This window comes from Hyperolius riggenbachi, chromosome 10 (genome assembly GCF_040937935.1).
Source record: "Hyperolius riggenbachi isolate aHypRig1 chromosome 10, aHypRig1.pri, whole genome shotgun sequence".
Lineage (NCBI taxonomy): Eukaryota > Metazoa > Chordata > Amphibia > Anura > Hyperoliidae > Hyperolius > Hyperolius riggenbachi.
The window spans coordinates 285,589,192-285,613,898 of record NC_090655.1 but is presented as its reverse complement, the minus strand read 5'-3'; the positions used below and the strand labels follow the sequence as shown (position 1 = coordinate 285,613,898).

At 44.9% G+C, this 24,707-nt stretch overlaps 1 protein-coding gene across 1 annotated transcript; it reads left to right on the top strand.

The window, feature by feature from the left end:
• The first annotated feature begins 10,158 nt into the window (after positions 1-10,158).
• Positions 10,159-24,213, top strand: LOC137537271 (zinc finger protein 501-like). The gene is made up of 7 exons (XM_068259355.1): positions 10,159-10,244; positions 10,354-10,442; positions 10,532-10,654; positions 16,056-16,153; positions 16,265-16,471; positions 23,416-23,913; positions 24,004-24,213. Exons 1-7 carry the CDS (start codon positions 10,159-10,161, stop codon positions 24,211-24,213), a joined length of 1,311 nt encoding a protein of 436 aa, XP_068115456.1.
• The last annotated feature ends 494 nt before the right edge of the window (positions 24,214-24,707 follow it).

Below are 24,707 nucleotides of genomic sequence, written 5' to 3'. Positions count from 1 at the left end.
TTTTTTGTAAAGCACATACGAATTCCAGATGCACTGTCCACCAAATGCCGAAAGATCCTGTAATAGTTGCTGTTTTCGGACAGCCGGATGAAAGGTCAGGCCTGGTCTGCTCGGCCCACTCCTACCATAGTTTTGTTGTAATCCAAGACAGCTTTGGGCTTCTTGCTCTCCTTGCATCCTCTATTTCTGGTAAGGACAGTGGCAGCGTTGTGCAGCGTGCTCAGAAGGGACACGTCCTTTTTGTCACGCCACCACAGTGCCTTGACTTTCCTCTTCTGCCAGGCTACAACTTCCCCACTCTTGAGTTTCTGGGGTGGCAGCTGGCGATGAATTAGCCCTCACAGTGCCATAAATATCAATTTTGTGTACCAGCAGCTGTTTATAAAGCTCTGCAGAGGAATACAAATTGTCAGTGGTCAGGCAATACCCCTTTTCCAGCGATCGCTCCATCGGGGTGAGTGCAGGTGAAGGTGCCAACCCAAAGTCACTGTACTTAGGGTCAAAGTTTGTGTACATCACTGCGTTCCAGATATAGTCAGACTGGGACTCACACAGCACGAAGGATTTGACCCTGAGGCCTGGAACCAACCCACTACCAATCAAATTTTGGTAGCGATTTTAAAAAGTGTAAGCGTTTTGCCAGAGATTGTGTAGCGATTCGCGTTTTTATTTCTGATTGGTCCTTTCAATTACTTTTAATATTTTTACAGTGTGCAGTCATTTCAAAATGCTACCAAATCGCTCTGTGTAGGTTTTGACGAGCGATTACACCAGCATTTATATACTTCACATTGCAGAATTGCTAATCGCTAACGCTCAAAAATGCTGCATGTCCTGCGTTTGTGATTTGGTAATTGCAATCGCTCCAGTGGAATTTGGCCCTTCCATTAACATTAGCTGAGCGTTTAGGGAAATCGCTAACGGTTTGAATCGCTCCCTAAACGCTCACAAAATCAATCTAGTGGGTTCCAGCCCTGAAACATGCCCGTTTGGATGCAATATACTGCGCCCAGCTGAGAGGATCTTTGTAGGCCGTAAGGCTTTCATCCACAATGACATCTCTCTGTGGCTCATACGGGGTCCTGAAGTTGGAAATAATCATCTGATATACCTCCCAGACCTTTCTGAGCTACGGTGCAGGATGAGTGGCCTCTTCAAAGTCCTCATTGCTCATGAAGTGGAGATACTTCAAGGGAACCTAAACTGAGAAGGATATGGATTTTTCCTTTTAAAATAATGCCAGTTGTCTGACTTTCCTGCTGAGCCTGTGTCTCTAATACATTTAGCCACAGCCCCTGAACAAGCATGCAGATCAGGTGCTCTGACTGAAGTCAGACTGGATTAGCTGCATGCTTGTTTCAGGTGTGTGATTCAGCCACTACTGCAGCCAAAGAGATCAGCAGGACTGCCAGGCAACTGGTATTGTTTAATAGGAAACATCCATATCCCTCTCAGTTATTGCCACTGCACTAAAGAAAGGGGTGGCCAGTAATTTATTTGTGGACCAGTAGCACTCTTGCAGTGGCTTCCCCACTATTCCCTGGGGGATCACAAGGCCCAGGAACTGCCAGATGTCATGGCTTGTGACCGGTTCCCTCCGCCTGCTCCTAGGGAATCTGCTTTGTGGAGCACCCTGTTGCTGCGCTGCGTAGCGGTTTGTCTCATCCATTATCCACTGGATGAGCTCCTTGCTAAGGAATAACTCGAAGTAGGTCAGGGGGCTGTGGTCACAATCCCGCTACAGGTCAGGCGACTCAGTAAAGGACAATCTATGGGGCAGTGTCCAAGTTGCAATGACAATTCTGCACCAAGTGCGCACACCACTAACCAGCCTTTCAGTGTTGCTGTCGGTCTCTGAGGCTGACAAGAGGTCTCCTGGGACGTCGCTGTCGGTGGAATCGACCACAGACTCCACATCGCTGTCTTCCATAAAATTAATCAGCGCCTCCTGGGACTTGAGGCCATGGTGGCAGGCAGGCCACAGGTCAGCCGAAGGCCACCAGATGTCAAAGGTCAAAGTTCAGCGATGTCAAAAAACAAAACACATAATACAGCAATCGTTAAAATGACTACACTGCAAAACGAATAGCGATAAGGCAGAAAAAAGCAGGCTAATAGACAATCAAATGCATAGAAATCTCAGGAGCTGTTAGAACAACTAGCACTGGTCTCTGGAAGAGAATGAGGCAATAACTGCCAGCCTTTTTATATTGTATTTGATTCAATACAGCTGTTTGTATTCAATCTAACAGAGGAGCTGGCAATCTAATCCTACCATAGTCATAGTCTAATGTCCTACCATATTATTATTATGTATTTATATAGCAATTACATCTTCTGCAGCATATTACAGAGTACATGGTCGTGTCACTGGTTGTCCTCAGAGAAGCTCACAATCTAATCCTACCATATTATCATTATTTTTTTATACAGCACTGACATCTTCTGCAGCAATTGACAGAGTACATATTCAAGTCACTGACTGTTTTCAAAGAATCTCACTATCTAATCCTACCATAGTCATAGTCTAATCTCCTCCCATATTATTATTATGTATTTATATAGCACTGACATCTTCTGCAGCACATTACAGAGTACATAGTCATGTCACTGACTGTCCTCAGAGGAGCTCACAATCTAATCCTACCATAGTCATAGTCTAATGTCCTACCATATTATTATTATGTATTTATATAGCACTGACATCTCCTGCAGCACATTACAGAGTACATAGTCATGTCACTGACTGTCCTCAGAGGAGCTCACAATCTAATCCTACCACAGACATAGTCTAATGTCCTAGCATATTATTACAACAACACCTTGGATTGAGAGTAACTTGGTTTAAAGTAAACCAGAGATCTTGTAAAGTAAAGATTTGATACTTACCCGGGGCTTCCTCCAGACTCATAAACACTTCTAAGTCCCACGCCGTCCTCCCGCGGTCTGCCGTTCAGCCATGATCAGCCTGGTAACTGACTCAGTCGGGTCCAGTCTGGGTCTTCAGCGGAGTGTGGACCTCCCACACATGCGCAGGAGACCTGGACTGACACGGCTGAGCCAGTTACTGGGGCTGATCATGGCTGAACGGCAGACTGCGGGAGGACGGCGTGGGACTCGGACATATTTATGGGGCGGGAGGAAGCCCCGGGTAAGTATCAAATCTTTACAAGATCTCTGGTTTACTTTAAGAGCGCTTTGCAATAAAAGCAAAATCTTTTGTGACTGTATTATGTATTTATATAGTGCTGACGTCTTCTGCAGCACTTTACAGAGTACACAGTCCTTTCACTGTCCTCAGAGGATTTCACTATCTATTCCTACCATAGTCATAGTCTAATGCCCTACCATATTATTATTCTGTATTTATATAGCACTGACATCTTCTGCAGCACATTACAGAGTACATAGTCATGTCACTGACTGTCCTCAGAGGAGCTCACACTCTAATCCTACCATAGTCATAATCTAATGTCCTACCATATTATTATTCTGTATTTATATAGCACTGACATCTTCTGCAGCACATTACAGAGTACATTGTCATATCACTGACTGTCCTCAGAGAAGCTCACTATCTAATCCTACCATAGTCATAGTCTAATGTCCTTCCATATTATTATTCTGTATTTATATAGCACTGACATCTCCTGCAGCACATTACAGAGTACATAGTCATGTCACTGACTGTCTTCAGAGGAGCTGACAATTTAATCCTACCATAGTCTAATGTCCTACCATATTATTATTCTGTATTTATATAGCACTGACATCTTCTGCAGCACTGTACAGCACTAGAGATGTCGCGAACTTCCGATTTTTGGTTCGCGAACTTCCGCGGAAGGTTCGGTTCGCGGAAAAGTTCGCGAACCGCAATAGACTTTAATGGGGAGGCAAACTTTGAAAAATAGAAAAAATTATGCTGGCCACAAAAGTGATGGAAAAGATGTTTCAAGGGGTCTAACACCTGGACGGGGGCATGGCGGAGTGGGATACATGGCAAAAGTCCCGGGGAAAAATCTGGATGTGACGCAAAACAGCGTTTTAAGGGCAGAAATCACATTGAATGCTAAATTGCAGGCCTAACGTGCTTTAAAACATCTTGCATGTGTATACATCAATCAGGGAGTGTAATTAGAGTACTGCTTCACACTGACACACCAAACTCACTGTGTAACGCACCGCAAACAGCTGTTTGTGTATTGACGGCCATGCTGGACTACTACGCAACATGGCGAGATTGCTCTTCCTCACTCAGTGATGTCAGGTAATGTGTGACTTCCTTCTCAACTTTTCATGGCATTGTTAAAAAGCTTACGTTTTGTTTTTAAATTACATTTTCTACTTGCTGTGTACTTGTTTAGTACCGCTACAATGAGAATCCTGTGGAGGCGGCCAAGTCTGCCATTGTGACCCCGGCCCGGGTAATGGCCGGGGAATGAGGGGTTTGAATCCGGTGTGGAGCCTGAGCAACGGCTACCACTACACATCCAAGGAGGGCAGCGGGCAGGCATGCACGCCCGCCCACCCGCCCCGAGGTAGTGACCAAAAATAACAATACAGGAGGAGGAATTTCGAGGCCCTGCTGTGTATTTGAAATGAATGTACTTAAAATCCTTGAACGAGAACCAGTTATGGCGGGCAAAGATGACACCACATTCCTTTCACGAGAATCATATGGAGGCGGGCAAGTCTGCCATTTGTGAGTGACCCCGGGTAATGGCCGGAGAATGAGGGATGGAATCCGTTGTGGAGCCTGAGAAACGGCTACCACTACACATCCAAGGAGGGCAGCAGGCAGGCATGCACGCCCGCCCCGAGGTAGTGACCAAAAATAACAATACAGGAGGCGGACTTTCAAGGCCCTGCTGTGTATTTGAAATGAATTAACTTTAAATCCTTTAACGGGAATCCGTTATGGAGGGCAAGTCTGCCATTGTCACCGCGGGGAATGAAGGTTGGATTGCGGCCCGAAGTGGGAGCCTGCTGAGACCCATGCTGTAGCTGCCCTGACCGTGCTTTGCAGACCAGGCATCTGTGGTCAGATGGACCCTTGAGCCAGCGGAAGACAAACCAAGTCGAAAGCATTTGCCAAGAATGTTTAACGGAGGGCACGTTTTTTTGCCCTTTTTTTAAATTTTTTTGAAAATGATAGATGGTTGTATTTTTAAATTGTTTGAAAGTTTAGATGGTTGTATTTTTAATTAAATTGTTTGAAAGTTTAGATCGTTGTATTTTTAAATTGTTTGAAAGTTTAGATGGTTGTTTTTTTAAATTGTTTAAAAGTGTAGCCATTCTTCCTCCCCCCAGCCACGAACAATACCATGGGAACGTGGAGCAGCAGAAGCCCCCTGTGACGGCTGCCGCGGTTGTTCTCCGCGGCTTGTCTTTTGAGGGGTGCTGGTTTTCCTCAGGTGTTCTTGCCATAGCTGTTTGTGCCTTCTCTCCAGGTGCCTTCATAAAGCACTTGTCCCTACGTGAGAGTTGGCCTTTCCACGGCTCAATTTTTGCTGGCAGAGACAACAGATGGCTTTGCTCCGATCTGAGACACACACGTTAAAAAATTTCCAAACCGCTGAGCCCCCCTGGGGTGATGGTGCTACGGTGGCATCAGCAGCTGACGTTGAAGGGCATGTTGGCTGTCTGGCCATAGCGGGCGATACATGGCGCCGGACACTGCCCCCAGCTGTTTCTGAGGACGAGCTCCTTCTGCTTCTATCATGGAGTCGTCTCCTCCTAGTCCTCTCTGACTTCTCCTCTGAACTGTCCCCCTGGTCATCTCCTCTACCGGGAACATATGTGGTATCCGTATAATCGTCATCATAATCCTCCTGGCCAGCTACACTTTCCTCAGACACCTCCTCACGATTTTGGGAAGTGATGGCACGTGCCTTCTTCTGAGCACTGTATTTTGGGCCAGGTCCGCACGAAATCACAGCAACACCACCTCGCACAGACCTGCCGGTGCCTGGTGGCCTTCCTCTGGGTCTGCCTCTACCTCTCCCTCTACCTGGTTTGTCCATTTTGTCCATCTCGGGGGGATGCTAGGTATATGCAGTGAGCTGGGTTCACTGAACAGTAAAGGTACTAGGATGCAGTGAGGTGGGTTCACTCAACACAACAGGTAGTAGGATGCAGTGAGCTAGGTTCACTGAACAGTAAAGGTACTAGGATGCGGTGAGGTGGGTTCACTCAACACAACAGGTAGTAGGTATATGCAGTGAGCTGGGTTCACTCAACACAACAGGTAGTAGGTATATGCAGTGAGCTGGGTTCACTCAACACTACAGGTAGTTGTGTGCAGTGATGAGGTGGGTTAAGTAAACACAACAGGTAGTAGGTGTATGCAGTGAGCTGGGTTCACTCAACACAACAGGTAGTAGGTGTATGCAGTGAGCTGGGTTCACTCAACACTACAGGTAGTTGTGTGCAGTGATGAGGTGGGTTAAGTAAACACAACAGGTAGTAGGTGTATGCAGTGAGCTGGGTTCACTCAACACAACAGGTAGTAGGATGCAGTGAGCTGGGTTCACTGAACAGTAAAGGTACTAGGATGCAGTGAGGTGGGTTCACTCAACACAACAGGTAGTAGGATGCAGTGAGCTGGGTTCACTGAACAGTAAAGGTACTAGGATGCGGTGAGGTGGGTTCACTGAACAGTAAAGGTACTAGGATGCGGTGAGGTGGGTTCACTCAACACAACAGGTAGTAGGTATATGCAGTGAGCTGGGTTCACTCAACACAACAGGTAGTAGGTATATGCAGTGAGCTGGGTTCACTCAACACAACAGGTAGTAGGTATATGCAGTGAGCTGGGTTCACTCAACACTACAGGTAGTTGTGTGCAGTGATGAGGTGGGTTAAGTAAACACAACAGGTAGTAGGTGTATGCAGTGAGCTGGGTTCACTCAACACAACAGGTAGTAGGTGTATGCAGTGAGCTGGGTTCACTCAACACTACAGGTAGTTGTGTGCAGTGATGAGGTGGGTTAAGTAAACACAACAGGTAGTAGGTGTATGCAGTGAGCTGGGTTCACTCAACACAACAGGTAGTAGGTGTATGCAGTGAGCTGGGTTCACTCAACACTACAGGTAGTTATGTGCAGTGATGAGGTGGGTTAAGTAAACACAACAGGTAGTAGGTGTATGCAGTGAGCTGGGTTCACTCAACACTACAGGTAGTTATGTGCAGTGATGAGGTGGGTTAAGTAAACACAGCAGGTAGTAGGTGTATGCAGTGAGCTGGGTTCACTCAACACAACAGGTAGTAGGTATATGCAGTGAGTTGGGTTCACTCAACACAAAGCTAGGTATATGCAGTGATGAGGTGGGTTAAGTAAACACAACAGGTAGTAGGTGTATGCAGTGAGCTGGGTTCACTCAACACTACAGGTAGTTATGTGCAGTGATGAGGTGGGTTAAGTAAACACAGCAGGTAGTAGGTGTATGCAGTGAGCTGGGTTCACTCAACACTACAGGTAGTAGGTATATGCAGTGAGTTGGGTTCACTCAACACAAAGCTAGGTATATGCAGTGATGAGGTGGGTTAAGTAAACACAACAGGTACTGGGTATATGCAGTACTGGGTACAGTACAATGTGCAGCTCCCTGTCACACACACAGGCAGTCAGTCACTGAATGTGCTGGGCTGCTGGCAGTGGCACACACACACTATCATTTAGCAAGGCTGTGCATGCAACAAAAGTGTCAGTTTGACACACAGTAAAAAAAAAAAAAAAGTACAGGATGAGCTTTGACAAAAGCTAGGGTGCTATAAAGCAATAACAGTCAGCCAGGAGCAAACTAAGCAGCCAAGAACCTAACTAAACTGTCCCTAGAAGAACAAGTCTGCAGCAGCTGTCCCTTTCCTCTCACTAGCAGGCACACGAGTTAGTGTTGTCCGGATCATGAACGATTCGGATCTTTGATCCGAATCTATTTTATGAGTCGATCATCCGAATCATCAAAATGAACAATTCGGATCGCAAAAGGGGCGGGGCCAGGAGCGACACGCCCCCTCTCAGCGGGCAGCGGGGTCTTGGAAGCAGAGCAGAGATGGATCGCTCTGTTGGATGGGAGCCAGCCTTGCAGGGAGACAGGTAGATGAGAGAGAGGGGACATGGGTGCCACTGCCAGATATGTGTGGAGCACACATACTGGCTGCAATGTGCTGCTCATTATAGGCTGTCTGTTCCGTAGTGCTGCACAGTAATCACATTGGAAACTTTTGGCTCAGCACAGCTCAGTAACTTTGCAGACACTGTGATTGAAAGGCAATATAATCCTCCTGCACTCGGCACTAAACAGCTGCACTTATCTTCTGGGAATGCTTTCTTTCACTGTGCGACCTTTTCTTTCAAAGTGTACAGATGAACATATAGGTGAAATATATGTAAAGCATATGACTTCAGCATGTGGGTATTACGTGCAAACATTTCTGCTCTCTGCTCGTCCCTCCTCCCTTCTCTGTCCACTCCCTGCCCTCTGTCCATCTTCTCCCCTTCTCTGTGTGTCCACTCCCTCCCCTTCTCCTGTCCACAGACCTGTCCTGCTGTTCATTTCACCCCCGAATGCTTCCGGTAGTAAAATGATCCGAGATTCGGATCAAAGATCCGGATCTCTTCAATGATCCGATTCGAATCATCCGGATCATTGAAAAGATCCGAACTTCCCATCTCTAACACGAGTGAGTGTAATGGCCGCCGGAACCTGCCTTATATAAGGGGGGGGGGGTGGGGCTCCAGGGCTTACTGTAGCCTGAATGGCTACAATGTGCCTGCTGACTATGATGCAGAGGGTCAAAGTTGACCCTCATAGTGCATTATGGGGCGAATCGAACTTCCGGAAAAGTTCAACTGTCGCAGGCGAACGCGAACCACCAATGTTCGCCTGGAACTGTTCGCCGGCGAACCGTTCGCTACACCTCTATACAGCACCACAGACGGTGAGGGTTTTATATAAATAAATGCGTTTGGGGAAATGCCTCCAAATCCTGGCCACGGCCACATTATATTGGTCCCGCCTGTATATGTTCTCCCCATGTCTGCATGGGTTTTGTCTGGGCACTCAGGTTTCCTCCCACGCCCCAAAAACATACAGATAAGTTAATTGGCTTACTCCTAAATTGGCCCTAGACTACGATACATAAAATACACTACACAATACATACATAGACATAGAATTATAGCAGGGGTTAGATTGTGAGCTCCTCTGAGGACAGTCAGTGACAAGACAATATTCTCTGTACAGTGCTGCGGAAGATGTGGCGCTATATAAATACCTAATAATAATAAATAATAATATCTCGCCATCCTCATTTTCCCCGATACTCTCCGACTACGCTCTATTCCTATTCTGTATTAAGGTTGCAGTTAGCTGACTGACCACAAGATGGCGACGTCATAACCACGAGCTGGAAGGCAGAAACAGGAATTGATGAAAAAAGGAAATAATTACGCGAGACCGGAAGTAGCTCAGAGATTAGCTCGGGCTGCCGACTGAGGAGGTGAGCGGAAAGTTTGAGGTAAATATATCAACTATGAATAAAAAATAGAAAAGTAAAAACAGTAAATAATTTTATTTGAAATAAACACGTGGGGAGGGGAGAAAAGGTAATGGGCTGGGGGAGGAGCACATAGTGGGGGAGGGGAGGGCAGGTATTGGGGTGGGGGAGGGAGGAGCACATAGTGGGGGGAGGGGAGGACAGGTATTGGGGGGAGGGGAGGAGCACATAGTGAGGAGGAGAGGACAGGTATTGGGGTGAGGGTGGAGCACATAGTGGGATTGGGGAGAACAGGTAATGGGGAGGGGAGGAGCACATAGTGGGGGAGGGGAGGACAGGTAATGGGGAGGGGAGGAGCACATAGTGGGGGAGTGGAGGACAGGTAATGGGGAGGGGAGGAGCACATAGTGGAGAGGGGAGGACATGTATTGGTTGGGGGAAGAGCACATAGGAGTGGAGGTATTGGGTGAGGGAGGGGCACATATTGGGGCAGAGGTGGGCAGGTATTGTGGTGGGGTTGGACAGATATAAAGGTGATAGAGGAGCACATGGTGGGGAGTGGAGGACAGGTGCTTGAGTGTTGGAGTAGAAGATAGGTATCGAGGTGAGGGAGTGTCACATGACTGGACAGGTGAGGAGGATTCTGAGAGTGTCACATGACTGGAGAGGTGAGGAGGTTTCTGGGTGTGTCACAGGACTGGAGAGGTGAGGGGGATCCTGGGAGTGTCACATTACTGGAGAGGTGAGGAGGATTCTGGGAGTGTCACATGACTGGAGAGCTGAGGAGGATTCTGAGAGTGTCACATGACCTTACCTTCAGTCTCTCCATACAGAGTCTCCCTTCTGTGAAGTCTGGTGACCATCGCGGTGCCCCCACCTCACCCCCTGATATCTGAGAGACACGAGAAGCCCACAACATCCTCACTGATCTGCTGTCGGGGTGAGTTGAGCATTACCAGGAATTATGGGACAGTATCCAGTGACAGCTAGTGATGTGTATGGTGGTGACTGTATCATTCTGTGTGTCAGGTTCCTATAAGGAGGCTCATTGTCTCATCTATTTCTCCATGGAGGAGGGGCAGTATATAGAAGGACACCAGGACCTCTACAAGGACAGCATGAAGGAGCGTCAACCACCCCTCACATCACTGGGTAAGAGAAGACTTTCATTTAATTTAAAGGAGAGAATATTATGGATGGACCTGAGTGGTTCTTGCCTTTTGCATGATCGCTGTCTCTGTAAAGGTCTAGCCTCTAAAGCATTGCTATCATATAAATCCAGCATAGCGGGTGTGAACCCTCTATAACAGTAATTATAGATTGACAGAATACTTTGAAATAAATCAGAGCACTCAGTATTTGATTTAATATAAAGAATTGTATTTGTTTATCATACAGCAGATATACAAAATATGAAGAGTTCCAAGTAGTGTTTCCTTCTGACAGTATTCCATCTCATCATGGCCATAGCCAAGCGATCATCAATCTTTAAAGTACATTCAAAAAAGAGTGTTAACAGTTGTATTATATAGAATAGGATCAAAAATAGTCTTATCTATATCTAGTAGCTCTATAAAAACTTGTAGTAATCTTCTTGAAAAAAATGACGTTTAGCAGAACTTTATGCTGAAAAATGAATAAAGTCAATCACCAGAATATGAAGCATATTACCCCTTCTCTGCCATCTCTTCAGCATCTAGAGCCACGTGTGGGAAGGCAGCTTCTGGCTTGTAGCTGAGCTGGTGTCTTTCAGGAGAGATTCAGTCTGGATGTCTCTGAATAGCTCTGAAACCACCTATTTTTATACTCACTGAATTCAATATGGCTGCTTCATTTGGAATATCCCTCAATCTTTACTTCTGATTGGTGGAAATTTCTGTGCGTCAATCTTTATCATGTTTTTAATACCTAGGTCATAATCTATTTTGTTTACAAATTCCTTATTTAAGTTATCTGTGGGAATTGACGCAGTTTGGGATATTTACACATACTGACATTTGCTTATCCGGTCTGCTTGACGCAGTTTATTAAAACTGGATGTCAGCAGCTATCTTGACCTGCTGATTAATTGCCCCAGACATTGGGACTTTTAAAATATTAAACAACTTTCATTCTATCTGTCTTTCATGACGCACTTCTGATATTATGTCTCTGTACTGATTAGCTTGGAATGTTTCTGTCCTTTTGCAGAAGCCATCTTTGCTTATTAGAGTATGCAGGGCTTGAAACAATATACTCATTTACTCATTTGAATATAGCACTGATTATGTAATTCTTCTTAAAACAATTAATCATATAAGATATAATTGCATATGATAACTTAATAGTTTAGAGCCATTTTCTATACACTGTACTTGTCTTTCTTATGCAAAAAAATTCCTAACTAGACTCTATAACAAAATGTTCAGCCTTATTTCTTTTACCCTATAAGTTCCTATACCTGTTCTAATGTGGTCTGTGTTACTGCAGCCTTTTCTAGTTGCACTCTCTCTGTTCTTCTCTTTGTCAAGCTTTGTCGACCCAGGGAGGAATGTGCTGCCTCTGCTGTGATAGGGACAAGTTATGCATGCCCCCAAACAGTGTGTGCTTTGCGTATTCCTCACGGACAGTTTTGAGGCTAAGGAGGAGGGGGGGAGGGTCGAGCTGCTGGCAGACTGGAGTGCAGATAGTTAGTGCAGATAGTGCAGATAAAAACTTGTAGTATACTGTAACATATTATATATATATATATATATATATATATATATATATATATATATATATATATATATATATATATATACACACACACAGTGGGTTGCAAAAGTATTCAGCCCCCTTGAAGTTTTTCACATTTTGTCACATTACTGCCACAAACATGCATCAATTTTTTGGGGAATTCCACGTGAAAGACCAATACAAAGTGGTGTACATGTGAGAAGTGGATCGAAAATCATACATCATTCCAAACATTTTTTACAAATAAATAACTGCAAAGTGGGGTGTGCGTAATTATTCAGCCCCCTGAGTCAATACTTTGTAGAACCACCTTTTGCTGCAATTACAGCTGCCAGTCTTTTAGGGTATTTCTCTACCAGCTTTGCACATCTAGAGACTGAAATCCTTGCCCATTCTTCTTTGCAAAACAGCTCCAGCTCAGTCAGATTAGATGGACAGCGTTTGTGAACAGCAGTTTTCAGATCTTGCCACAGATTCTCGATTGGATTTAGATCTGGACTTTGACTGGCTCATTCTAACACATAGATATGTTTTGTTTTAAACCATTCCATTGTTGCCCTGGCTTTATGTTTAGGGTCATTGTCCTGCTGGAAGGTGAACCTCCGCCCCAGTCTCAAGTCTTTTGCAGTCTCCAAGAGGTTTTCTTCCAAGTTTGCACTGTATTTGGCTCCATATATATTCCCATCAACTCTGACCAGCTTCCCTGTCCCTGCTGAAGAGATGCACCCCCAGAGCATGATACTGCCACCACCATATTTGACAGTGGGGATGGTGTGTTCAGAGTGATGTGCAGTGTTAGTTTTCTGCCACACATAGCGTTTTGCATTTTGGCCAAAACGTTCCATTTTGGTCTCATCTGACCAGAGCACTTTCTTCCACATGTTTGCTGTGTCCCCCACATGGCTTGTGGCAAACTGCAAACGGGACTTCTTATGCTTTCTGTTAACAATGCCTTTCTTCTTGCCACTATTCCATAAAGGCCAACTTTGTACAGTGCATGACTAATAGTTGTCCTATGGACAGAGTCTCCCACCTGAGCTGTAGATCTCTGCAGCTCGTCCAGAGTCACCATGGGCCTCTTGACTGCATTTCTGATCAGCGCTCTCCTTGTTTGGCCTGTGAGTTTAGGTGGACAGCCTTGTCTTGGTAGGTGTACAGTTGTGCCATACTCCTTCCATTTCAGAATGATCGCTTGAACAGTGCTCTGTGGGATGTTCAAGGCTTTGGAAATCTTTTTGTAGCCTAAGCCTGCTTTAAATTTCTCAATAACTTGATCCCTGACCTGTCTTGTGTGTTCTTTGGACTTCACGGTGTTGTTGCTCCCAATATTCTCTTAGACAACCTCTGAGGCCCTCACAGAGCAGCTGTATTTGTACTGACATTAGATTACACACAGGTGCACTCTATTTAGTCATTAGCACTCATCAGGCAATGTCTGTAGGCAACTGACTGCACTCAGATCAAAGGGGGCCGAATAATTATGCACACACCACTTTGCAGTTATTTATTTGTAAAAAATGTTTGGAATCCTGTATGATTTTCGTTCCACTTCTCACATGTACACCACTTTGTGTTGGTCTTTCATGTGGAATTCCAATAAAATTGATTCATGTTTGTGGCAGTAATATGACAAAATGTGGAAAACTTCAAGGAGGCCGAATACTTTTGCAACTCACTGTACATCACTTCCTGGTTAGCGGCCATGTTTTTTGTTTGTAAACACTGCCTAAAACTGGCAATTAAGAGCCAGGATCACGGTGGGGAGCGTCAGAAATGGCAAGGAGGGACCCAGGAGATCACAGTGACTCAATTGGTATATTTTTTATTGTACAAATTCTATTTTAATAACTTCCACTGGCAGGTGTCAATATTTAAACATTTTTGAATAATAGGAAAACCTTTATTTTATTTGTTTTATAAATTAGTATTAACATATTAATATTATATATTAATTTAATAAAGATTATAAAACTGCCAGGTGGCAGCGTAATATAAAGTATAATATTTTGATTAAAAATGCTTTATCAATCTGACATTTTAAGTTTAAGTTAATGTTTGAGTTTTTCTGCTGTCACTAATTTCAGCACACAGTACGTTCCCGCACTCGATGCACCGCTCGATTCCCGACGATTCAATTATTTCTGAGCATTTCCGATTTTTTAGGTCAATTGCCATGTACAGTATTGCAAATCGACCTAATGATCCATTGAAACGCGAATCGGACATGTCGGAAATAGACAAATCGACGGGAATCGAGCGGCGCATCGAGTGCGGGAACGCACCGTGTATACCCAGCATAATTCCCAAAATATAGAAAGACATGGTGACCTTGCTTGTCTCAAACTATTATCTACGTCTCCAGAATACATTGTAAACAAATCCTCTTAGCAAGCTTTTCAGAATACATTTGAAATGAAGCTTTTTTGCTCTTGTTTAAGGGATAACTATTGCTAGCATATAACTGACAATAATTCTTGACATGTATACATATCTTTTGCCAGGATTATATAAATCATTAGAGTTCACTAAAAAGAAAATAGAAGACAGGTTTTCAGTGTGTTATAACAAGGAATCTGACAGTCTCATAAAAAATAGAGACAATGTACTCAGTCTGTGTGCGTGTTTCCTACAGATGTATCCAGTAACAGAAACCCAGCAGAGAGATGTACAGGTCCTCTTTATTCCCAGGATTGCCCACCTAGATCCCCCATCATCTGATAATCTCATAGAGACAATGTATTCAGTCAGTGTGTGTGTTTCCTACAGATGTCTCCAGTAACAGAAACCCACCAGAGAGATGTGCAGGTCCTCTTTATTCCCAGGATTGTCCACCTAGATCCTCCATCATCTGATAAACACATAGAGACAATGTATTCAGTCAGTGTGTGTCTCCTACAGATGTATCCAGTAACAGAAATCCACCAGAGAGGTGTACAGGTCCTCTTTATTCCCAGGATTGTCCACCTAGATCACCCATCATCTGATAATCACATAGAGACAATGTATTCAGTCAGTGTGTGTGTTTCCTACAGATGTATCCAGTAACAGAAACCCACCAGAGAGGTGTACAGGTCCTCTTTATTCCCAGGATTGTCCACCTAGATCCCCCCATCATCTGATAATCACATAGAGACAATGTATTCAGTCAGTGTGTGTGTTTCCTACAGATGTATCCAGTGACAGAAACCCACCAGAGAGATGTACAGGTCCTCTTTATTCCTGGGATTGTCCACCTAGATCCCCCATCATCTGATAAACATATAGAGACAATGTATTCAGTCAGTGTGTGTGTTTCTTACAGATGTATCCAGTAATAGAAATCCACCAGAGAGATGTACAGGTCCTCTTTATTCCCAGCATTGTCCACCTAGATCCCCCATCATCTGATAAACACATAGAGACAATGTATTCAGTCAGTGTGTGTCTCCTACAGATGTATCCAGTAACAGAAACCTACCAGAGAGATGTACAGGTCCTCTTTATTCCCAGGATTGTCCACCTAGATCTCCCATCATCTGATAAACATATAGAGACAATGTATTCAGTCAGTGTGTGTGTTTCCTACAGATGTATCCAGTAATAGAAATCCACCAGAGAGATGTACAGGTCCTCTTTATTCCCAGGATTGTCCACCTAGATCCCCCATCCTCTGATAAACACATAGAGACAATGTATTCAGTCAGTGTGTGTGTTTCCTACAGAAGGATCCAGTAACAGAAACCCACCACAAAGATGTACAGGTCCTCTTTATTCCCAGGATTGTCCACCTAGATCCTCCATCATCTGATAAACACATAGAGACAATGTATTCAGTCAGTGTGTGTGTTTCCTACAGATGTATCCAGTAACAGAAACCCACCAGAGAGATGTACAGGTCCTCTTTATTCCCAGGATTGTCCACAGCAAGGTCATACCACCCCCCACCATTATCAGGTAGGTGGGACTGAGGGTCTCCAGAAACTCCAGACTGTATTACATTTTTCCTTCTGCATATGCTGTTATCTGTGTTCACAATTCACATCAGCTCTCATTTTGTGAACTTAGGATGGAGAACTGATACTTGTAAGTGCTCCTGTGGTTAAGGAGGAAGAAGAAGAGACGTATGTGAGGAGTGATCAGCAGTCTATGGAGGAGGGAGACATGATGAGGACCTATAAAAAGGAAGAAGACACATATGTGAGAAGTGATCAGCAGTCTATGGAGGAGGGTGTCAGGATGAGGACAAGTAAAGAGGAAGAAGAAGAGACGTACGTGAGGAGTGATCAGCAGTCTATGGAGGAGGGGGACATGATGAGGACATGTAAAGAGGAAGAAGAAGAGACGTACGTGAGGAGTGATCAGCAGTCTATGGAGGAGGGTGACTTGATGGGGACAAGTAAAGAGGAGGAAGAAGAGACGTATGTGAGGAGTGATCAGCAGTCTATGGAGGAGGGTGACATGATGAGGACAAGTAAAGAGGAAGAAGAAGAGACGTATGTGAGGAGTGATCAGCAGTCTATGGAGGAGGGTGACATGATGGTGACAATTAAAGAGGAGGACAATGTTATAGAGGGCAGAACAGGTGAGTAATCAGGAGTTATTATAAATTAAATGTGTATCTTCATTGCTGGTATGACTGTGTGAGAGATTAGTCTTTTGGTTGAATCTGCCCATCCTTGCTAGATGTATGGCTATATTTAGTTTTAATGGCCTATAATAAGCTGGCAATGATCAGTGTACATTACTGTACAGAGATTGGTCACAGTAGGGGTGACTTAGTGTTACTGGCCTGTAATAAGCTGATAGTGGTCACTGTACATTACTGTACACAGATTGGTCACAGTAGGGGTGACTTAGTGTTACTGGCCTGTAATAAGCTGATAATGGTCACTGTATATTACTGTACACAGATTGGTCACAGTAGGGGGTGACTTAGTGTTACTGGCCTGTAATAAGCTGATAATGGTCATTGTACATTACTGTACACAGATTGGTCACAGTAGGGGTGACTTAGTGTTACTGGCCTGTAATAAGCTGATAATGGTCACTGTACATTACTGTGCACAGATTGGTCACAGTAGTGGGGACTTAGTGTTACTGACCAGTAATAAGCTGATAATGGTCACAGTACATTACTGTACAGAGATTGGTCACAGTAGGGGTGACTTAGTGTTACCGGCCTGTAATAAGCTGATAATGGTCACTGTACATTACTGTACACAGATTGATCTCAGTAGGGGTGACTTAGTGTTACTGGCCTGTAATAAGCTGATAGTGGTCACTGTATATTACTGTACACAGATTGGTCACAGTAGGGGGTGACTTAGTGTTACCGGCCTGTAATAAGCTGATAATGGTCACTGTACATTACTGTACACAGATTGGTCACAGTAGGGGTGACTTAGTGTTACTGGCCTGTAATAAGCTGATAATGGTCACTGTACATTACTGTACACAGATTGGTCACAGTAGGGGTGACTTAGTGTTACTGGCCTGTAATAAGCTGATAATGGTCACTGTACATTACTGTGCACAGATTGGTCACAGTAGGGGTGACTTAGTGTTACTGGCCTGTAATAAGCTGATAATGGTCACTGTACATTACTGTATACAGATTGGTCACAGTAGGGGTGACTTAGTGTTACTGGCCTGTAATAAGCTGATAATGGTCACTGTACATTACTGTGCACAGATTGGTCACAGTAGGGGTGACTTAGTGTTACTGGCCTGTAATAAGCTGATAATGGTCACTGTACATTACTGTGCACAGATTGGTCACAGTAGGGGTGACTTAGTGTTACCTGCCTGTAATAAGCTGATAATGGTCACTGTACATTACTGTACACAGATACACAGTAGGGGTGACTTAGTGTTACCGGCCTGTAATAAGCCTATAATGGTTACTGTACATTACTGTACACAGATTGGTCACAGTAGGGGTGACTTAGTGTTACCAGCCTGTAATAAGCTGATGATGATCATTGTACATTACTGTACACAGATTGGTCACAGTAGGGGTGACGTAGTGTTACCAGCCTGTATTAAGCTGATAATGGTCACTGTACATTACTGTGCACAGATTGGTCACAGTAGGGGTGACTTAGTGTTACTGGCCTGTAATAAGCTGATAATGGTCACTGTACATTACTGTACACAGTTTGTTCACAGTAGGGGGTGACTTAGTGTTACCTGCCTGTAATAAGCTGATAATGGTCACTGTACATTACTGTACACAGTTTGTTCACAGTAGGGGGTGACTTAGTGTTACCTGCCTGTAATAAGCTGATAACAGTCACTGTGCATTACTGTACACAGATTGGTCACAGTAAGGGTGACTTAGTGTTACCGGCATGTAATAAGTTGATAATGGTCACTGTACATTACAGTACACAGATTGGTCACAGTAGGGGTGACTTAGTGTTACCTGCCTGTAATAAGCTGATAATGGTCACTGTACATTACTGTACACAGATTGGTCACAGTAGGGGTGACTTATGTATAGGAGTATATATGTATGTATGTATGTATATCCAGCTACAGAAGTATTAGTGGTTTGGGATCTCCATGACATAACTGGAGAATTCCTCCACCTCGCTGCTCCTATAATTTAGTGTTGTGTAACGTCACAATATCTTTATTAGCACCATTGGGGACAAGAGAGGGATAAAGGGACATTACAAAGGGCATATGAGTGACACAAGGATACCATGGTAATAAGAATGTGTAAGTGACACCACATTGCTCTACAAACATAACACAGATTTCTTGCTATAAGTACGTAGAGGTCTGTTGTCACAGGAGTTAGGCCCTGTTCCCATTGCGTTCCGACAGCGTGGCCGTTCGCGTTGGACTTTTTTTACGCGTTTTTGTTTTGCGATTTCTGACTAATTCTGTGCGCTTGGTGTTTTTGCTAAGCGTTTTTCAAAGCGCTATTTAAGAGCGTTTTTTTAATTCACTCTCTGATGCAAGTCAGGAAGTGAACTCTTTGATCCGGAAAAGAAGAAATACAATTCCAGGACTTTTTGACTGCGGCCATCTTGTGGCCAAATAGTAAAACTACACCCACATCCATTTTTTATTCAATAAATCCCTTTTTTCACATTTAAAATTAGCTGTTTACCTCCCACACCAAAAATTACCCAAATAAAATGTTTAATAAAAAAAATACAATTAAAAAACAAAACAAAAACATAAATAGTTACATAATGGTCTGAACTTTTTAAATTATAATAATTCAGTGTCAAGCGAGCACCCACGGAGTGGAGATTTGATGTGCTTAGACTTGCAGTGCCTCTTCACAAGTAGACACTTAACCTCCTTGGCGGTTAATTTTTTCTGCAAAAATTGCAGAATTCCAATTTTTTTTAATTTTTTTTTTAATGTTTCATGTAAAGCTACCAGAGTGGTAGCTACATGAAACACCACTAGAGGGCGCATGTGGCCCTCTAGTCAGATCGTCGCCGGCATCTATAGCAAACAGGGGAACGCGTATATAACGCGTTCCCCTGTTTGGCTTCTCCTGTCGCCATGGCGACGATCGGGATGACGTCATGGACGTCAGCCGACGTCCTGACGTCAGGCACACCCGATCCAGCCCATAGCGCTGCCCGGAACTCATTGATCCGGGCAGCGCAGGGCTCTGGCGGGGGGGGGGCCCCTCTTCAGCCGCTGCGTGCGGCCGATCGCCGCAGAGCGGCGGCGATCAAGCTGTGCGCGCGGCTAGCAAAGTGCTGGCTGCGCGCACAGCAATTTACAGAACGAAAATCGCCCCACCGGGGGCTGAGATCTCCCCCTGCGCGGCATAGCCCGAGCTCAGCTCGGGCTTACCGCCAGGGAGGTTAAAACAGCTTCTCCTCCAATCAAGTCAGCACCATCAATAGTAAAAATAACTCTTTATTGTTCAAATAGTAGGATCATCATCCCTCCAGCGACAGCTCCGCTGTTTCGATCCTCAGACCTTTTTCAAGCTGAATAGGATTATGTCACACTGATAAATCACACAATCACTCTTTAAATAGGTGTCCATGAGCCCCAGCACCAATCAGGTGTAGGCATCTTAGACCAATTGAAAAGCAGCAATGGTGGGGCGGACCACATAGAAAACTGCAGTCTTAACATGTAAATGGGAAAATCCCATAATACCCCAAGGCCAGCCCACATCCTCCCACCTCCCTCCTACATGTTCCCAGACGGACCACAGTGAAAACCGCCCATCAACTATGCTACTATATGCTAGTTTATGCGCATATGCGCACACCTTACCACCTGCTGCTGCGCTGGTCACCGCTGATTCCTTCCCGATATCTGCCGCTTCCTAAAAGTCACAATGACGTCTTAGCATCACGTGACTAGATGCATCATGTGACGGCGCGCTGAAGCGGCCTAATAGCCGACTGTACGCATTGTTTATGTCACCATGGTGATGAGGAGCGTGTGATTCACGCCCCCTGGTGACGTCCACATCATGTGATGTAGTCACATGATGCATCTAGTCACGTGACGCTAAGACGTCATTGTGACTTTCAGGAAGCGGCAGATATCGGGGAGGAATCAGCGGTGACCAGCGCAGCAGCAGGTGGTAAGGTGTGCGCATATGAGCATAAACTAGCATATAGTAGCATAGTTGATGGGCGGTTTTCACTGTGGTCCGTCTGGGAACATGTAGGAGGGAGGTGGGAGGATGTGGGCTGGCCTTGGGGTATTATGGGATTTTCCCATTTACATGTTAAGACTGCAGTTTTCTATGTGGTCCGCCCCACCATTGCTGCTTTTCAATTGGTCTAAGATGCCTACACCTGATTGGTGCTGGGGCTCATGGACACCTATTTAAAGAGTGATTGTGTGATTTATCAGTGTGACATAATCCTATTCAGCTTGAAAAAGGTCTGAGGATCGAAACAGCGGAGCTGTCGCTGGAGGGATGATGATCCTACTATTTGAACAATAAAGAGCTATTTTTACTATTGATGGTGCTGACTTGATTGGAGGTGAACTTTTTAAATATGCATGTCAAAGGAGTATATTAATATATTTTTTTAAATTATGGGCTTGTATATAGTGATGGACGCAAATTGAAAAAATGCACCTTTGTTTCCAAATAAAATATCGACGCCATACATTGTGATAGGGACATAATTCAAAAGTTGTAATAAGCGGGCCAAATGGGCAAATAAAATTTGTGGGTTTTAATTATGGTAGCATGTATTATTTTCAAACTATAATGGCCAAAAACTGAGAAATAATGATTTTTTTTACATTTCTTTCTTAATATTCCTGTTAAAATGGATGTAGAATAAATTAATTTATAGGAAAATGTATCACCCAAGGAAAGCCTAATTGGTGGCGGAAAAAAAAGATATAGATCAATTCATTGTGATTAATAGTGATAAAGTTATTGTCAAATGAATGGGAGGTGAAGGTTGCTCAGATGCAAAAAATAAACAACCCTGTGGGCTTAAAGGGACTCCGAGCTCTAATTAAAATGAAAATCGTTACCTGGGGCTTTCTCCAGCCCACCGTAGGTTGGGAGGTACCTCTGCGTCCATCTGGTTCTTCTCCCAGGGCCTGGTCAGAAATGGCTCCCCAGCGGCTCCCGGCGACACTGGGCCCGAGTGTCGGGCTCCTCTTCCTGAGCAGTCGTCATCACGGAGGCCGGCGTGACAGTACGGTGCATGCTCGGTTTAATCGCGCATGCGCCGTACTGTGACGCCAGCCGCCGCGATAACGCGAGGCGGCCGGCGTGGTGATGACTGACGTCACCTTTCAGGAAGAGGAGCCCGACACTCGGGCCCAGTGTCGGCGGGAACCGCCGGGGAGCCATTTCTGACCAGGCCCTGGGAAAAGAGCCAGATGGACGCCGAGGGACCTCCTGACCTACGGTGGGCTGGAGAAAGCCCCAGGTAAGTTCCGATTTTGATTTTTAGTTAGAGCTCGGAGTCCCTTTAAGTGGTTAAAGTCCAAAAGCGCCTCTAGTGAACGAGCCCTGACTCATTGCTTCCAATGTGTCACCAAGCTCTACAATTTAGACAAGCCTAGTCACCAAACATTAATATTCAGTGTTCCCCCAGGCTCTTTTAGCCGGGCGCTCCACCCGGCTAATTTTAGTGACCACCCAGCTGTCATCAGCTCACCTCTTCCTACTCCTCCCATGCTGTAGGCAGAGTTGTGCCGGACCTGCATTCCCCCGTCACGCTCCACCCGGCTAATTTTCGTGACCTCCCAGCTGTCATCAGCTCACCTCTTCCTACTCCTCCCATGCTGTAGACTGAGTTGTGCCGGACCTGCATTCCCCCGTCACGCCCCACCCGGCTACTTTTTCATGCCACCCGGCTGGAAAACAAATTCTGGGGAGAACACTGATTGTGCTTCTGGCGGACTTAAAGCTTCAGAGCTGCAGCCACTACGGGGCACTCTATAGGCAGTAGCAGTGTTAGGGAGTCTTGCCCAAGGTCTCCTACTGGATAGGTGCTTGCTTACTGAACAGGAAGAGCTGAGATTTGAACCCAGGTCTCCTGAGTCAGAGGCAGAACTCTCAACTAGTGCACTGCTTTCCATGTATGGCCAATGACATGCAAATAACTCTGACTTGTATGCAAATATAATGCAAATTGCATGCAGATAATCAGATTTGTCAGGCAATGCATTTGATTGGCTGAATTCCTAGCTAATAAGAGCTTCATGCAAGGCAAAGTTATTGTCATGTGTTTGGCCGCCCGTAATGAGCACAACCTTCTGCAGTTCTCTATCAGGCTGATAACTAGCGATGGTTAGTGACATGCCAATAACTCTGAGATGGTGCAAATTATATTATAATTATATGCAGAGTTATGCAGATACTACATCTGGCCCATTTCCAATCTGCATCATCTTTGCATCAACTTGGAATTATCAGCAGCTCACTGACCATCCCTAATGATAATTGCTCCTCCCCTCCGAACTCTCTAACAGGAAGTGATGATGTTTCTCTATTTGCAGCGCGGAGTCCCGGCATCAGGAACCTCTCAGAGACTCGTCTCTCTGTATCCACAGACTGTACAGCGAATGATGATGTCACTGGACAAGGGTCTCCTGCAGATATCCTGGTGACCCCAAATATTCCCCCAGACTCCCCTCACCTGTCTAACCCTGAGGGGCCTCATACCCAGCACAGCTCTCCCCCTGCTGGAGGGCCTTATTCCTGTTCCACGTGTGGGAAATGTTTTGTATGGAAATCACAGCTTGTCATACATGAGAGATCTCACACTGGTGAGAAGCCTTATTCATGTGCAGAGTGTGGGAAATGTTTTGGTCAGAAGTCACACCTTACCCAACATAATAGATCTCACACTGGTGAGAAGCCCTATTCATGTGCTGAGTGTGGGAAATGTTATAAGTGGAAATCACAGCTTGTCAGACATGAGAGATCTCACACTGGTGAGAAGCGCTATTCATGTGCAGAGTGTGGGAAATGGTTCACTCACAAACCGGGGCTGGTCACACATGAGAGATCTCACACTGGTGAGACGCCCTATTCATGTGCAGAGTGTGGGAAATGTTTTGTATGGAAATCACAACTAGTCAGTCATGAGAGATCTCACACTGGAGAGAAGCCCTATTTTTGTGCTGAGTGTGAAAAATGTTTTGGATTCAAAGCAGACCTTGTTAGACATGAGAGATCTCACACTGGTGAGAAGCCCTATTCATGTGCAGAGTGTGGGAAATGTTTTGGATCCAAAGCAGACCTTGTCAGACATGAGAGATCTCACACTGGTGAGAAGCCCTATTCATGTGCAGAGTGTGGGAAATGTTTTGGTAAGAAATCACAGCTTGTTGTACATGAGAGATCTCACACTGGTGAGAAGCCCTATTCATGTGCAGAGTGTGGGAAATGTTTTGCGCGAAATTCACAGCTTGATGCACATGTGAGATCCCACACTGGTGTGAAGCCCTATTCTTGTGCTGAGTGTGGGAAATGTTTTAGGTATAAACCGCAGCTTAATAGACACAAGAATTTTCACACTGCTGAGAAGAGATAATAATGTGCTTTGATTAGGAAATGTTTTGTATGTAGATCAGGGCTTGTCAGACGCTTGTGCTGAGTGTGGGAAATGCTTTGGAGATAGATGTACTGCTACAACGTTTCTTTTCCTTTTTCCAGTAATTGAGGCAGGATTTTATCCATGGCTCTTCAGTGCCGCCAAGTGCAAGCCAAACCGACAGTGCAACCGATTCGGGTGGAAGTTGGACGCATTAGTCGATTGGACATGTTACAAGATGTCATCACAGTCCTCCCACGGGATTGTACGCTCTCCCGGGTATCTCTTCCCTTGTTAGCGATAATAATTGCAGTATTTGTATAGCGCTTTTCTCCTGTCGGACTCAAAGTGCATGCGAGGCAGCCACTAGAGCACTCAGTAGGTAGCAGCAGTGTTAGGGAGTCTCGCCCGAGTACTCCTTACTGAATAGATGCTGGCTTACTGAACAGGAAGAGCCGAGATTTTACCCCAGGTCTCCTGTGTCAGAGGCGGAG